The sequence below is a fragment of the Geotrypetes seraphini genome, chromosome 3, assembly GCF_902459505.1.
Source record: "Geotrypetes seraphini chromosome 3, aGeoSer1.1, whole genome shotgun sequence".
NCBI lineage: Eukaryota > Metazoa > Chordata > Amphibia > Gymnophiona > Dermophiidae > Geotrypetes > Geotrypetes seraphini.
The window spans coordinates 137,873,526-137,890,583 of NC_047086.1; the positions used below are offsets into that span (position 1 = coordinate 137,873,526).

At 38.9% G+C, this 17,058-nt stretch overlaps 1 protein-coding gene across 4 annotated transcripts in view; it reads left to right on the forward strand.

Moving 5' to 3' along the window:
* DNMT3A (DNA methyltransferase 3 alpha) overlaps window positions 1–17,058 on the forward strand; it is a 660,717-nt gene that overhangs the window by 566,542 nt on the left and 77,117 nt on the right. For all 4 annotated transcript variants that reach the window (XM_033935457.1, XM_033935458.1, XM_033935459.1 and 1 more), the window contains one exon: window positions 3,682–3,726. In XM_033935457.1, the coding sequence (XP_033791348.1) occupies window positions 3,682–3,726 (45 nt within the window). The remainder of the gene's footprint in view (window positions 1–3,681; window positions 3,727–17,058) is intronic.

Genomic DNA, 17,058 nt, shown 5'->3' on the forward strand with positions numbered 1-17,058 from the left:
CTTGCTTGAAGAACTTTAGAAAGTTTGCGACTGCCGCACCGCACATGCGCATGTGCCTTCTCCACCCCCCTCCCCCGACGCAGGGCATGCGTCTCCTCAGTTCTCAGTTTTCTGCGGAGCCGAGAAGTCCTATTTCGACACTCTGCGCTAGACTCAGTTCTACTTTGTGCCTTCTCTCACCGCGGCTCGTGTATTATTTTCTTATAGGGTCGCTGTGTTTCTTTGCGCACCTTGGGTGGTACATTTCTTTTGAAATTTCCAGCAAAATGTCATGTTTTATATCAAAATAAGAATTTCCTTTTTTTTTTTTTTTTTCCGAAGCAACTGCTTGAATTTATAGGAGTAAAGGAAGGGCTGGTAACTATAACTAATAATGAATAATTTGCCACATCTTAGCATGTGCCAGCTCTAGGTTGGGTTGAATCTTGCTGCTATTCAAATGCATTTTTGTGTTTTATGTCATAGTATTTTCTTTTGACCTCACTATCATTGTGGGCTAAATATTAGAAGTATGTTTAACATACTTTGGTTATTTAAACCCGAGAGGTTTAAATAACCAAAATTGCAAAATATATTACCCACCACTCATTCAGAGAAGTACATCTAGCATCTTTCAGCTAGTTTTACAGGTATTCTTTTAAAGGCCTCAGAGTTGGAGCCTACGCACAGTTGTAATATCACAAACTGAAGTGATCAGCATAGTGTTGTTACTCCTTGCTCCAATCATTGGCCAAAGGACCTGTTGTTAGTCATTTTTTCTTTATATAAGTTGTTAGGTTTTTAACTTCTCAAGTAAAAAAAAAATTGATATTTTTTCAACAATATTTTCTCCACTCAATCTCTTCACCAGTGTCCACCGTGTTCATAGTTTCATCAATTTGTTACCATGCACTTATCCAACATGTTGAAAAAAATTGACAAAAAAGCTACTTATCTTAAGCAGGCCTTTAAAAGAAGACCTGTAAAACTAGCTGAAAGATGCTAGATGTACTTCTCTGAATGAGTGGTGGGTAATATATTTTGCAATTTTGGTAGCTGAGTTACCAACAGGTCTGCAGGTTTTTTGATAGGCTTGCCTGTCTTTTTTATTCATTTTTTTCCATGGCATAGATATTTTGCGTGAGTTACACACGCAAAATATCTGCCCCATAAAAAAAAATGGATAAAAAAGACAAGCAAGTCTGTCAAAAGTACCCTCACACACAAACACGCCCCCCAAGCACGGTTGCCCCCGACCGGCATGGCCTTCGCCTTCCCTCTCCACGACCGGCACGGCACGGCCTTCGCCCCCCTCCCAGCACAGCCCTTGCGGCACCAAAAAGTTGGGAACAGGAGGGTGCTCAGTCCCTCCTGCTCCTAGTCCTCCCAGCCCCACGGCCCACCCCTGGTCAGCCCAGGCAGTCGGGCCCGGCCCACCCACCCCAGTACCTTTAAAATAATTGGGAGCAGGAGAGGTGCCTGGTCCCTCCTGCTCCTTCAAAGCTCCCATCTTCGGGAGCAGGTGCCCACACACTCCAACACCGACGGTCTTCTCTTTGGGAGCAGGAGGAAAGTCCTCCTGCTCCAGCGGTCGCCGCCCAATAACGGCCTTAGGCCCCGCCCCACGCATCATCTGATGCACAGGGAGAGGCCTAAGGCCCTGATTGGCTAAGGTGCCTCGGGCTTCTCCCTTTGGAGAAGCCTCGGGCACGTCAGCCAATCAGGGACTTCCTTAGACTCCTCCCTAAGTTAGTCCCTGATTGGCTGAGATGCTCCAGGCCCCTTCAAAGGGAGGAGCCTGAGGCGCCTCAGCCAATCAGGGCCTTAGGCCTCTCCCCTTACATCAGAGGATGCGTCGGGGCGGGGCTTAAGGCCGCTATTGCGCAGCAGCGGCCCTGGGGAGCAGGAAGACTTTACTCCTGCTCCCGAAGATTGTCGTAGGAGCAGGAGGGTCCGGGCACCCTTCCTGCTCCCGAAGATGGATTTTTCTTTGGCAGCGGAAGAAGCAGGAGGATCCAGGCACCCCTCCTGCTCCCAAAGATGGATGGTGATCCTTGGCGGAAGGAGCAGGAGGGACTGGGCACCCCTCCTGCTCCCAACTATTACAAAGATACCGGGGTGGGTTGGCCGGGCCTGACCACCTGGGCCTACCGGGGGTGGGCCGGAGGGTGGGAGGACTAGGAACAGGAGGGACCAAGCACCCCATCTGCTCCCAACATTTTGGTGCCGGGGGTGGGTGGGCCGTGCAGGGAGGGGGCGAGGGCCAGTGTCAAGCAGGGCTGGTGTGTCGGCCAGTGCCTGATCTCTTTTTCCTGCTCGCCGGACTCTCCTACTCTCTGCCGCCATTCCCCGCAGTGCATGCCTGCTTTAAAACCATGGGCTTGCATTGCAGGGAACGGCAGCAGAGAGCAGGAGAGTCCAGGAGACAGCAGGCTGAGCCCTGACAGCAGTGACAGGAGGCTGCTTCTCCTGTCACTACTGTCAGGGTGTGCGCATGAGCGGGGATCGCTCTGGCCGTGGGTAGGGGGGCGTGTTAACGATTGTCCCCACTTGCATGCAGGCCTTTACTGAATTGGTCGGCCGGCATGCAAACGGAATCGGATCACAAACGGTTTGGAGGTTTAGTGAATCCTGCCCTTTGTATCACCCTATTATCTCCCTATCTCCTACCCTCCCTTCTTCCTGTGAGACTGTCATTTGAATACTTTGATGTTTCATTCTTATGTAATGATAGCTGTCAACATTTGCTTATCTCTGATATGAAGAAGAAGGGTTACCTTCGAAAACTAATCTTACAGTGCTCTAGTTAGCCCAATGAAAAGGGTATATTACCTTTATTCTTTTGTTTTGCCTTATTTCTTCCTTTTATCTTTTGAAGAGTGGACTAACATGGCTACCACACTATTTCTATGTAGCTAAATTTGAAATTCTGCTCTAGCAGCACCTTGTACCCAGTTACTTTTTGATGTAGATAGATTGTGTGACTTGCAATTTTAATAGCAGGAATTTAGCTTTTTGAAGGTGCCTCATTTTTAACTCTTTACATTAGTGGTTCCCAAACCTGTCCTGGAGGCAGCCCAGCCAGTCAGGTTTTCAGAATATCCACAATATGTATTCATGAAAAAGATTTGCATGTAGTAGAGGATCTCAGGAAGATCTCTGTCACTGGGAAGTTTTAGAAGCAGATTAAACGTCTGTCTGGGATAGTTTAGTGCAGGAGATGGGATACCTTTCCTATTTTATTTCCTATGTTTATAAAAGAAAGTTAAAGTTAATAGAATGTAGCATGATGCTATGGTATGAGGTACTGTGTACCAGAGACAGGTACCAATGAGGTTTTGTGGTTCTGAGGTAATTAGCAAGAAATTGGGGTTTTCATGGCAGTCGTTTTCTGGCCCACAGTATTTGTATGCAAGTTTGTTTTAATTAAATACTACAATTAATTGCACATTATTTGTGGTTTTAATTGGCATCTTGCACAGAGTGGATTTTGAATGAAGGGACCAACTTTTATTTGTTATGCACACAGGTGAGTTCAGGCCTTTGGTTGATGCCTGTTAGCAGATGATTTCATTAGCTGTTTTTAAGCAGGAAATTCAGTTGAATTTGTATTGTAAATAAGATCAAATTTATATTGCCAAAGAACAATTTATTATATATTTATTTTGTTGTTTTTAAAATCTTTTCTCTGTTTTTTTTTAGAGAGACTGATCTATGAAGTTAGACAAAAGTGCAGGAATATTGAAGGTAAGTAACCACATTCTTTTTTGCTCATAAAGGTTCCCCTAATCTAGACATTTCATTGAGAGAAAGAAATGTGTTGGGGGTTTTTCCCATGAAAGTTTATTAAAATTTTGAAAAATACAAGCGAATATAAAACTGAAACATCAATGAGGTTTACATAAATGTTGCTTCCTTTTCCTAAATGTTCGTTGATTTGACCAGCGTCTCGCAAACTTTCTCAAGCCTGGGCACAATAAAAGTAGTGAGCACGGCTCGAGGTACCCAGAAGTGCGTGGACATCGCCATAATAACATCATGCGCATGCGTGACATCATCACGCTGACATCCACACATGCGCAGTGGCCCTCCAGACATGTCCTGAAATGCCAGTACGGCATGCCAGCAGGGAAGTCTAACAAATATCAACTGAGTACCCCCCCAAATACAGACCTCCCAAACTCCTCCCTAGACTCACCCAAACTTCCTCAGATCCCATCCCCTTTACTAATTGTAAAGCAATTTTTTCCATTCATTTTTCATATACACACAATATACACAGCAGATATAAATTCACAAAACTGACACATTTCAATCACTACATTGAAAATAAAATCATTTTCCCTACCTTTGTTGTCTGGTGACTTTATTTTTCTGTGCTATAAACTATGTTTCCAGGGCCTTCTTCTTATCCATTGACTGTTTTTCTCTCTGTCTTCACTTTCTGCCTTGCATCCATCTTTGGCATTAACTTAACATTCAATATTTCCATTTTTCTACTTTCTTCTAAAAATCTACTTTTTCATGTCTTCCCTTCCTTTCCTATCTCTCTCTTCTTCCTCCCTATTTCCATGGTCTGATATCTCCCTCCTTCTTCCCCCCCCCCTCAGTGGTCCGACATCTCTCTCTCCTTCCCATAATCTGGCATCTCTCTCTACTACCACTACTATTATTATTTCTACTAGTGTTTTAGTCCGTTACATTCGTTACAGTAACGGGTGCTAGAATAGCCCCACCTATACCCTGACTCTGACCCCACCCATGCCCTGCCTCTATCATGCCCAGACCCTGCCTCCCATTGATCCCAGTCCCACCACCTCACCTTTCACCATTTCCTTTGTACCCTTGCATTTATCACCCGACAGGGTCTTTACTTACCTGAGGAGGCAGCAGCAGTCCTGACATACTAACCTTTCCTCCCTCAGTGCCCCAAAGCAGCAGTGGTCCTACCGCTTTTGCCATCTTTCCCTTTCCTGTTCCCCTCTGTCCTTCCCCAAGACCATCTCTCTCTCCTGCCCCCTCCACACTCCCTGAAGTCTATCTCTCCCTGGTCAGAGCATTGCCTGTGTTGGGTTGTTGTTGTATTTTATTTTTTTTAAGACATTTAAATATAAAGCACTAATTTCTCCTCCAGATCCCAAGATGTGGTTTTTAAATGGTTTGGGCCAGTTTTCCAAACATTTGACTCAGTGCAACGAAAAAAAAGAACACAAAGTATTTGTCATTAGATGGAATCTGACATTCCAGGAACCAAAAAAAAAAATCACAACTTCATTGCAGCGGCGGAAAAGGAAGAGGAAAAAGTTGCTGAGTAGGTAATATCTGTACCTGTTAACAGCATCAGGGCTCGCTCAGTCTCTCACCCCAGCAGGAACTGTTTGAGCTTCAGCACGGACCTAACAGCCCGAGCCTCCAGCAGTGTAACTTCCCGGCGGCTCCTCTCACGATCGCCGCCTTCTCCGACGCAGGAGCGGCTCGTGAGAGGAGCCGCTGCAGCGTCCTTGAAGTTTTTTAAAAAAACTTAGGCTCGGCTCCGTGCTCGGCCGCCGCAGCCTGCAGCCAGCCGCCACGGCCGACATTGCCTCTCTCGCCTTAACCGCAGCCGGCAGTGCTGGTGGGGATGGAGGGTTTTGTAAGGTTCAGCGACGGCGGTGCTGTGGGGGTTTGAAAAGCCGTTGGTTGTGAAGTATGCCGCCTGCATACTTCATGGCCGACGGCTTTTCAAGACTTTAAAAACTTAGCTGCTCCTACTGTTTGCCACGGCGGGAGAGAGAGATTCGCGTGCATGCGCACTCCTACCTGAGCTGCCCTACATCTCATGGAAAACGGACACACGCGATAGGAGTGTGCATGCGCGGCCTAGCGTTTTATTATATTAGATAACGCTACCAAACTCCCCTTTTTCCCTTCCATTCCCTGGTCTGGTATCTCTCCCTTACTTTAGTCATCTCTCCTCCTCCCCCCACAGTGTAACATTTCTTTTTCTCTTCCTCCTTTCTTCCCCCTGCAGTCCATCTCCTTCCCTTCCTCCTTTCTGACACCCCTCCCAGTCCAACATTTCTCCCTCCTTTCCACCAGTCCAACATTTTTTTCTCTGTTCCTCTTGCATATTTCTCCTCTGGTCCTCCTTCCCTCCCCCCAACCAACATCTCTCTCTCTCTCTCTCTCTCCCTCCATGAGTCCAACTTTTCACTCTCTGCCCTCCTCCTTCCCTAGATTGTAACATTTCTCCTTTCTGTCCTCCCCATCCATCTCGCCCTCTCCATAAGTCCAACACTTTTTGCCTCCTGCAAACTTTCTCTCTGTCCTTGCCTCTTCCCTTGAGTGGCATCCCTCCTTCCCACCCCCTAAGCCAACATGCTCTCTCCCCATACACTATCTCACCCTCCCCTCCAATGTATAGCACCTTTCCTTTCCCTCCCTTTCTGCCACGTCCAGCAGCATCTCTACTTCGTTCCTTTTACCTCCCCCTGTCCAGCAGTACACCTTCCCCTGTCCAGAAGTACCCCTTCTCCCTTCCATCCTCCCCCCCCAGCATTACCCCTTCTCCCTTCCCTCCTCTCCTCCTGTCCAGTAGTACCACTTCCCCCTTCCCTGCTCCCCATGTTTAGCAGTGCTAGAATAGAACATACGCAAGGCTAGACTCAAATAGGGCACTTGTCTTTGATCTAAGGGCCGCCGCATGAGCGGACTGTTGGGCACAATGGACCACCGGTGTGACCCAGCAGCGGCAAATCTTATGTTCTTACCCCTTCTCCCCCTGTCCAGCATTACCCCTCTCCCTTCCCTCCTTCCCCCCTGTCCAGCAGTATCACTTCCCCCTTCCCTGCCCCCCATGTTCAGCAGTACCCCTTCCCTGTCCATCAGTACCTCTCCTGTCTAGCCTAATGGCAGCTCACTGTGTACTTTTACCTTCGGCAAGCAGCTGCCGCTAGCAGTAGTTTAGCCACGGTTTCATCAGGCAGCCTCGGGGCCTTTGCTAGGCCGGCCTGCTTCGATAATGCGATGCGGGCCGGCCTAGCAAAGGCCCTGAGGCTGCCTAATGAAATCGCGGCTAAACTACTGCATAGCGGCAACTGTGTGCCGAAGTTAAAAGCACGCAGAGCTGCTGCTGCTGGTCCGGGGGTGCAGAGACGAGGAAGGCAGGAGTCCTGGGAGATACACAATCAAACGCGACAGTAGGAGAAGTCAGCTGGCACAGGCGCCGGAGCCTCTCTTCCTGCCCAGTGTGCTGCGGCACACTTAAAATCTCAAAAGGCACACTAGTGTGTTGCGTCACAGTTTGCGATACACTGCATTAGACTTTTATAATTGATGTGCTTGTAGAGTCTCCAAAACAGTCCTATGCTTTTAAGTGACAGGGTTAGTGATGTCCCTCTATCATATATCAATAAAGAATTCATAGGTAATCAAGGTATAAACTAGAGAATGACACAGGGAAAAAATTTGTCCCTGTCTACACTTCATCCCTGTGAGCTTGTCCCTGTCCCGTCCCCGCGAGCTCAGTCCCCATCCACGCAAACCATCTGATCCCATCCACACAAGCCTCGAATAGTTTTATGCTGAACTTATTTTATTAAAGTATAAAAAGAAACAATATTCTGTACAATTATCATTTTATAAATCAAAGTTCTGGCTGCTGAACTAGAGAAAGAGATCTTCAGCTGGCAGGACTTTGTTTATAAATGTTTATCAACACATCTAATACATACTTTATCCTAAAGCAAAAAAAAAAAGAAAATAAATAGATTAACTTTTATAATCCAGTAGATAATTCTAGTCAATAGTGGTTCTCCTGGCATTGCTCACTGCTTTCTTTATACGTAATTCTCAGTCAATATGCTTTTAAACCAGCAGAAATAAACTTTATAATGCAAACTGTAAGGTAAGTTACAAAATCTTACTTTTAACTTTTACAACAAAATTAAACAATCAACCAGAGTTCATTAACAGACTTTTAATTCCTTATAATACTTTAAAATCTCTTCGTTCAATGACTCATCATACCTTCTTTAAAATTAATCGATACGTTACGCTCCAATAATTTTGCTGTCGCTGCCCCTGCTCTCTGGAATTCGCTGCCAAACCATTTGTGCAGTGAATCCGAAATAAAACAATTTAAAGCAAAATTAAAAACATTCTTGTTCCAGGATGCCTTTGGACAACAACTGTCCTCTTAAAGACAAAAAATTAAAATTATTACTTTTTATCTTAACCTATTGTGTTTTCCCTTTTTTGTTTCACTTCTCTTTTACAATTGTAGTTCTTCCCCTTTGTTCCTATTATTTGAAGTTGGTCTTTATGTCTTATTAGTGTTTTATTAAGACCCCTAGATTTTATCTAGTATCCCCAGTTTTAATGTTTTTATGTAAATTTTATATTGTACACCGCTTAGAAACCTGATTAAGCGGTTTAAAAAATCGTTTAATAAACTTGAAACTTGAAGTTCATTTAGCAGTTGCCTTTCCCTCTGTACAGCGCACTGGTTTCTTTATAAACAATTCTCAATCAATATGCTTTAAACCAGCAGAAATAAACTTTATAATCCAGACAGAAAGGTAAGTTTGTCCAGCAGTGGTTTTTCAGAACACTTACACTTCCTTCTATATTTTTTTTCTTTGCTGTTGAGCAACATTGCATTCATGTCCTCAGCTTCATTCCCTATGTCTTCCAGCATCTTCTCTTTTTCTCTCTTTCCCCCTTTATTTTCACTCTTCTAACCAGTATCTACTGTCTTGCCCCTCTTTCCTCCAACACCTCATCTCTCTCTCTCTCTCTTCCCCCCCTCCATCTACATCCAAGATCTATCCCCCTCTCGATCCTGCCCTCTCTGAAGTTACTTCCTGATTTTGAAGGGTGGGATTAAGACCGGCAGAGCCTATAGCATTTTAGCAAGAAAGAAGGCCCCCACGGCATCTGGCTTCATTTTTGCCAGCTGGTTTAGCAGGACCAGAACAGTACCAAAGCCAGGGCTGCTCACAATCTGGATGTGCCGCTAACTCCTCATTTCCCCCCCCTCCTCCTGACAGCTGGCAAACAGCATGAAGAACCACCAGCAGGAGGAATCGGCTGCCTGCCTCGCATGTCGGGCCTGCCCCTGGCCCGTGACTTTGTTTGCAGAAGTAAAGGATAAAAGGTGACGGGGAGAGATCTTGGATGTAGGTGGAGGGGGGAGGGAAGAGAGAGATGAGGTGTTGGAGGAAAGAGGGAAGAGGATATGCTGGATGGAGGGGCAAAACAGTAGATATTGGTTAGAAGAGTGAAAATAAAGGGGGAAAGAGAGAGAAAAGATGCTGGAAGAGAGAGGGAAGAGTTAGCAAAAAACTGGAAAAATAGAAACAGAGAAATGCAGAAAAATAAATGGAGGAAAAATGAAATGAAAAGGTTAAAGTCGGAGATCAATGTAGGAGAGAAAGTGAAGACAGGAATGAGAGAAGAGGCAGATGGACTGCAGACCCTGGAAAGAAAATTAAGAAAAGAAAGAAGAAACTGGGATAAACATGAATAAAATGGCCAGACAACAAAGGTAGAAAAAAATAATTTTATTTTTAATTTCATGAACAGAAAATGCAGTTTTACGTTAAATTTGAACTGCTTTCTTTTTATATTCTAAAGTGTAGAGTGCTGTTTCTCTTCTCTGGTGTTAAACTGCAAATGGCTTCTTGAGATTTGTTTGATTTTTGTTTAAATTTTTTTTTTTTTTTTTGTAAATAATTTTTATTCTTTTTTAAATTCTTACATCAAGTGAAATACATGTATTACATTCAATTATGAAGAAACACTTGAAATTATCAATAAATGTTCTTACATTGTAAATTAAAGAAACCCTTTATCAAAATTTTATATCATATTATTATTACAATATTTTTCCCTTCCCTACCCCCTCTATATGTTCTATACATGTGTTATGATATCTGATCAGTAGAATAATTTGTCAATGGTCCCCATATTTTATTAAATTTTTTAATATAACCTTGTTGTAATGCCATTACTTTTTCCATTTTATATATATGACAAATTGAATTCCACCAGAAAGTGTAATTTAATTTAGTGTAATCTTTCCAATTCTGAGTAATTTGCTGAATGGCGACCCCTGTTAGAATTAATAAAAGTTTATTATTGTTAGCTGATATCGGACTCTGTGTTCTCATTGTTGTTCCAAATAATATTGTATCATATGATAGTCCAACATGATTTTCTAATAATTTATTAATTTGGGGCCAAATTAATTTCCAAAAGGAATTAATACAGGGACAAAAGAATAATAAATGATCTAATGTCCCCACTTCTATCTTACAATGCCAGCATCTATTAGATCTACTACTATCTAATTTCTGTAATCTTGTAGGGGTCCATAAAACTCTTTGTAATAAAAACATCCATGTAATCCATGTAACATCCATGTAATCCATGTAATAAAAACTCATAGATGCTGACCTTGTAGTATGTATTCTCCAGGACCAAAATTTTTGCCATTGAGATGCAGAAATTGTCTGTCCTATCTCAATACTCCAAATGTCCCTAAGTCCTGTTCTCTTTTTTTTTGTTTGAAAATTCATATATAATCTTATACCATTTTGCAGCTTGGTGTCCTAGAAAATCTGCTTGAAAACAAAGGATTGGCAAACTATATTGATTATTAAGATTCTTCCATTCAGGGAACCCTTCCTGAATAGCCTGCTTCAATTGCATCCATTTAAAATATTGTGTTTTTTCTAATCCAAATTTTTGTTGCAATTGTGAAAAACTAAGCAGTGATCCATTTATTATTACATCTTTTAAAGTACGTATACCTGCTATTATCCATTGTTTCCATACTATTTTAAATCCACCAATTTTGATCCTGGAGTTTACCCAAATAGATTGATTTAAAGATTTAGCCAATGGATTTGTTGATAAATTGCTTATAAATCTTAATGTTTTCCATGTATCTATTAGAATTCTATGATCTTTATAACTCCTGGGCATTGTTATACTAATGAAATGTTCTGGATGTAAAGGGAACATGAGGCGCCATTCTAAATATAACCAATCAGGTACATTTTCCATGAGATCTGGGAGGATCCAATACATACCCTGTCTTAAAATATAGGCTTGATGGTACCTATAGAAATTTGGAAAATTTACCCCTCCTTCCTTAATTGTTTTTTGTAATGATGCTAAAGCGATTCTGGGTCTTTTCCCAAACCAAACAAATTTTGTTAGTATACTGTTTAACTTTTTATAAAATGACCCCTGAAAAAATATTGGGATCATACTCATTTGATAACAAACCACAGGTAAAATCATCATTTTAATTGTTTGAACTCTTCCCCACCAAGAAAGATGTAAAGGATTCCATTGCTCGCACATTTCTGTTATTTTCTTTAATAAAAGTTTTTCATTCTCTTTTACTGTGTCATCAATTGTATTTTTTATAAGAATACCTAAATATTTTAGTCCTTCCTCTTTCCATTTAAATGAATATGAATCAAATAATCCTTTGGTACAATGGATATTAATTGGAAGAACTTCAGATTTTTCCCAATTGATTTTATATCCAGAAAACTTTCCAAACTTTTCTATTAAGTTAAGTAGATCTGGAATGGTGTCTTCTGGTTCTCTTAAATATAATAAAATATCATCTGCATACGCAGATAATTTAAATTCCCAATTAGAAAATGTGATTCCCTTTATTCCCTTAGTTTGATTTATTGCAATTAATAAGGGTTCCAGAACGATATCAAAAAGTAAGGGAGATAAAGGACAACCTTGTCTAACTCCCCTTAGCAAGTTAAATTTATCAGATAAGTTATTGTTTATATTTAATCTTGCTCCAGGGGAGCTATATAATGTTTGAATCATTTTAATAAAACCAGGTCCTACACCAAACCATTCTAGAGCTTGATACATAAACTTCCATTCTACTCTATCAAATGCTTTTTCTGCATCTAATGATATTAGAAAAGCTGGATCATTCAAATTTTTTGCTAAATTTAAAGAATGAAATGCTAATCTAGTGTTATGTGAAGAGTGTCTTTTAGCAACAAATCCTGTTTGATGTACATCAATGATAAAAGGAAGAGCTTTTGCTAGCCTTATAGCTAGCACTTTAGCAATTAATTTAGCATCTACATTCATCAAAGATATAGGCCTATAGTTTGTTATCAATGTCGGATCCCTGTTTGGTTTTGGCAAGACAATTATAACAGAATCAGCCATAGTTCCTGATATATTTCCATTATTCATTTGATATTGGTATAAATTTAATAGATAAGGTAATAAAGTATTTTGAAATGTTTTATAATATTCAACAGTATATCCATCTCCACCTGGAACGGATCCAACTCTAAGAGCCTTCAATGCTGATTCTATTTCTTTTAAAGATATATGTTCTTCTAAGCTTCTTTTTATATGATCCGGAACATTTGGTCCAATAAATGACTTTAAAAACTCTAAACCATCTTGTTCTTTATTTTCATAAGTATTAGAAGTATATAAATCCTTATAAAAATCAAGAAATTGTTTTATAATTTCTTCAATGTTGGTGTGTGTATTGCCCTGCTTATCTTTAATTGCAATTATTTTAGTTTTTCTTTTTTTTGCTTTAATAAAATTTGCTAACAATCTTCCAGCCTTATTTGAATTTCCATAATACTGTACTTGTCTATAGAGCATATCTTTTCTTACAAATTGAGAAGAAATCTCATTATATTTAACTTTTGTTTTTAATAATTTCTGTAATGTATCATGTTCCCATTTTATAATTAATTTATGTTCTAGTAATTTAATTTCTTGCTCCAATTCTATAAATTGTTTTTTAAGTTATTTTTTCTTATATGCGGAATATGATATAATATTTCCTCTCATTGTTGCTTTATAAGCATCCCATAAAATTTCAATATTTATGTTGTCTGAATTATTAATTTGAAAAAATTCATCCATTTTTACTTTAATATCTTCTATAAAGTTCATGTCTGCAAGCAAAGCATTATCAAATCTCCAAATTGGTTTAGAAAAAACTGATATATCATCCTGCAGATCAACCCACACACCAGCATGATCTGAAATAATTATAGGATCAATAATTGCTTTTATCACTCTTTGTGCAATATTATTAGAAACAAATATATAATCAATTCTTGAAAAGGATTTATGGACCTGAGAACAAAAAGAATATTCCTGATCATTAAAATGAAGGATACGCCATATATCAACTAAATCACAAGATTGTATCAAATTGTCTAATCCTAATGATTTCATAATTTTACTTGGTTTTTTATCCAAAATAGGATCCATTACAGCATTGAAATCTCCAGCTACTATTAAATTAGAAGCAGCCAGTGGTAGTAATATCTGTTGAATATTTTTGAAAAACTCCTTTGATTTGAATTAGGAGCATATAAATTAAATAAATCCAGGGTTGTATTTCTCAGATTCATTTTAATATGTACCCATCTTCCTAGTGGATCAAATTTTATTAATTTGAAATCTGCTATGAATTTCTTATTTATGAGAATAGCTACTCCCGCTTTTTTACCAATAGCAGGTGCAAAAAAACATTTGGACACCCAACCCCCTATTAGTTTATTAGATTCAAGTCCTATCAGATGGGTCTCTTGTATGAAATATATGTCAGCGTTTTGCTTATGAAGAAAATTCAGTATTCTCTTTCTTTTGATTGGATGGTTAAGACCATTGACATTAAGAGAATAAATTTTAAGAGCCATCTAAATTAATAAGTAATGTTTGAATTAGAACTCTATAATAAAAGTTTAGATCAGACATTCACACATGTTTAATATTTATTCCTTTTCTTATTATCAATTCCTTACTTATATCTAATTCCATTCCCCTTTTCCCATCCCCCTCCCATCCCTCCCCAATTAACAAAAGTTGTGTACACTTGGCCTCACGCATATCAAGATCAGCAATAACACACTCCAAGAAGACCTTAAAACTTTCAATATTCAATTTAAGTCATCTGAATATTAAAATTATATTAAAATGTAAGTAATAATTCATATATTTTAGTAATCATGAATTAACTAAATAAATTTCATATATATTTCTTAATATATCAAAATTTTTATATTCAATATTATTAAATCTTTAATATCTTTTTATTATTATATATATATTTCTTTCTTTTTTTTTCCCCCTGTTAAATATAAATTGTTTATTGTAAAAACAAATAAATATATATTGTTTATCTTTACTTGCAGCTTTGTCTCTGGTTTTACAGCCTTTTTAATGTGTTTCTTTGCATCCAGTAGTGCAAGCCGATGGTTAGAGTCCAAGCAAAGATCTTTGATTTATGCCTCAATTGAATCTGCGACCAAAATTAGCTGCTTGGTTTTGGCAGAAACTGAAAGCATTAATGAAATCACAGACAGATATTGTTTATCTTTACTTATATTCTAAAACTTTAAAACGTTTCCCCCTTTTTTTTTTTTTTCCCTGTTTTTTTTTTTTTTTTCATCTTTTACTTTATCATCGTGATATTATTAATATGGGAGTATAATGTTATGTGAAAAGTGATTCCACGAGCAAAGATTCCTCCCCCCTACGAGAGATCACCACGAAACCACACACCAGCTATTATGTATTTTTCTCTTTTTGTCTATCTCTCTTCCTCTCTCTTCTCTTTTTCCTTTTCTTTTCTTTACTGTCCTTATCTTCTTTCTTCTTTTTTTCCCTTGAAGGAGAACAGTTTAAATAGGTCTTTACAAGTTTCCCTTTTCTTGTAGTTCAAGTTCTAATATCCTTTTCCTTCTTTTTCTTCTTGTATTTTATGGAGTAAGTTCATATTATGTTCCGGTGTATGTAGAAAAAATCCATTTCCTGTTTCCTTTTCGCACAGACTTTCGGGATTCTGAGTTTTTAAGTTTTAAAACTTTTGAGAGAGAGTAGAGGGAAAACAAATCCAACAAACCTTTTCTTATTTGCGGTGTGTAATTCCGCAGCAACCCCCCCCAGAAGAGAGAAATCCCACACGAAGAACCACTCCCCTCATTCATTTTTTTTTTATTTTTTTTTTTCCCATATTTCATCATTCTATTTTATCAGAAATCAATTTGCAGAATAGTCTTTTAAATATAATTAAATATTTTTTATATTAAATCGTTCAATTTCCTGTCTATTTTCTTTCTTTTCATATCATATATTATAACATCTATTTTGTTAACTCTCTATTATATAAATTGTATTTAAGCCTTTTAATAAATTTCATTTGCATTTTAGAATGTTTATTACATTCTAGTTCTACTGTAAGAGAGACGTTAGAAAAGAATACATTTGAAGCTAATCTAAGCATTCTAAATCGTTGTATTTTAAAACACAGAAATCTTTTCCTTTAAAATAAAATCATTCATTTTTTTTTTTTTTTTTGCTATATAATCAATATATGCTATATAATCAATATATGTTAATATAATTCAATTTTCATCATTTCTAATCAATATATTTAAAGACATATTAATCAAATTAGGATGACATAGGCACTTCTTGAGTTTGAATAAATCTTTCTAGTTTCTCTGCATCATCAAATGTTAAAGTTTTGTTTCCGATGGTAACCTTCATGTTTGCAGGATACATTAAACCAAATTTTGCTCCCAATTCTCTTAGCTTTGGTCTCAATTCCAACAGCTTTTTTCTTTTTATTGCTGTGTTTTTAGCGAAGTCAGGAACAAAATGGATGTAAACATCTTGATATTTAAGTCCTTTATTTTGTTTTGCTAGCTGAAGTATTTCTAAGACCTGTTGGTGGCGCAATAGTTTGAATATAAATGGCCTTGGCAGATGTTGATTTTCTCCTTTTTTCATAGGCACTCTATGTGCCCTTTCTACCTCTATGGGATAGTTTGTTTTTATCGGAAGTAGTTTGGGAAGCAGATTTTCAATAAAGGCTACCGGATTTCCCTTCTCTGCTCCTTCTGGTAATCCAATCAAACGGACATTACTTCTTCTTTCTCGGTTCGAATAATCTTCAATTTCTTTAGTAAGTAGATCTATTTTTTTCCTATCTGCTCGACTGCAGCATGCTTCTTCTTCTACAATCATCATTCTTTCTTCTAGGTTATTAGATTTTAATTCCAGGAGATCCATTTTTTTGTTTAATGTGGAAACTTCCTCCGATATATTCGTTACTTTTTTAGTTAAAATTGATAACATTTCTTTTATTTCTTTCAGTTCTTTTATTACTTCTACATCTGCCATCTTTAAGCCTGACTCCTGTTCCGGTTTTGCTCTCTTACTGCTTCCAGACATCGCAAAGTCATTCTTGTTTTGTTTTCCTGTTGCCATCCTTTTATCTTATCTTCTTTATTTAGTCTAAGCACTTTTTTTTTTATCCAATTTTAAATCTTTTTGACTTTTTCCGGACTTTCAAGGTCTTTTCTCTGGAGCTCACTTATTAGCCGACCTTCCTCATGCGCGTCCAAGCCACGCCCCCTGTTTAAATTTATTTAAAGTTTGTGGTTGCTTATACTGTGTTTCCCCGAAAATAAGACACTGCACTAGGTCTTATTTTCGGGGAAACTGCCCAATACCAAACCTCCTGCATCTTTCTATTCCCCCTACCACGCAGCCGATCCCCCACCAACCCTTCCATCTCTCCCTCCCCACGCCAACCGCGAGACTGACATATCATTACCTACTTCCAAAAGGCAGCGTCGCAGCAGCAATGTAAATGGGCTTCTTTGGGCCTTCTCACGTCAGGACGTTCCACCCCGCTTTGCTGAACAGTCTTTATAGATTGGCTCACCATGATAACCCAAATTTCTAACCTCAGATTATATTCAAGTCAATCTTTTTTGGAGGGAAAAAAGATGGATCGGTAACTAGGCAATCCTCAGCTTCATCAGTGGAACCATTTTCTCCAGTATTAGGGCCTATAAACCACTAGGGGTAAGATGTAAGGTCCCCATTCCAGAGGCTGAATTCTGGAGTTCTCTGTATCATCTCCCCAGTGTTTTGTTTTGTTTTTTTAATCTGTTGTTCTAGAAGCCTCAGTAAAGGCTTTTGTTGTTATCTAGCTGCTTCGACAACTTTTTGTAAAACTATCTATAGGCCTTCCTGTTTCTGAAATTGTGCAGCCAT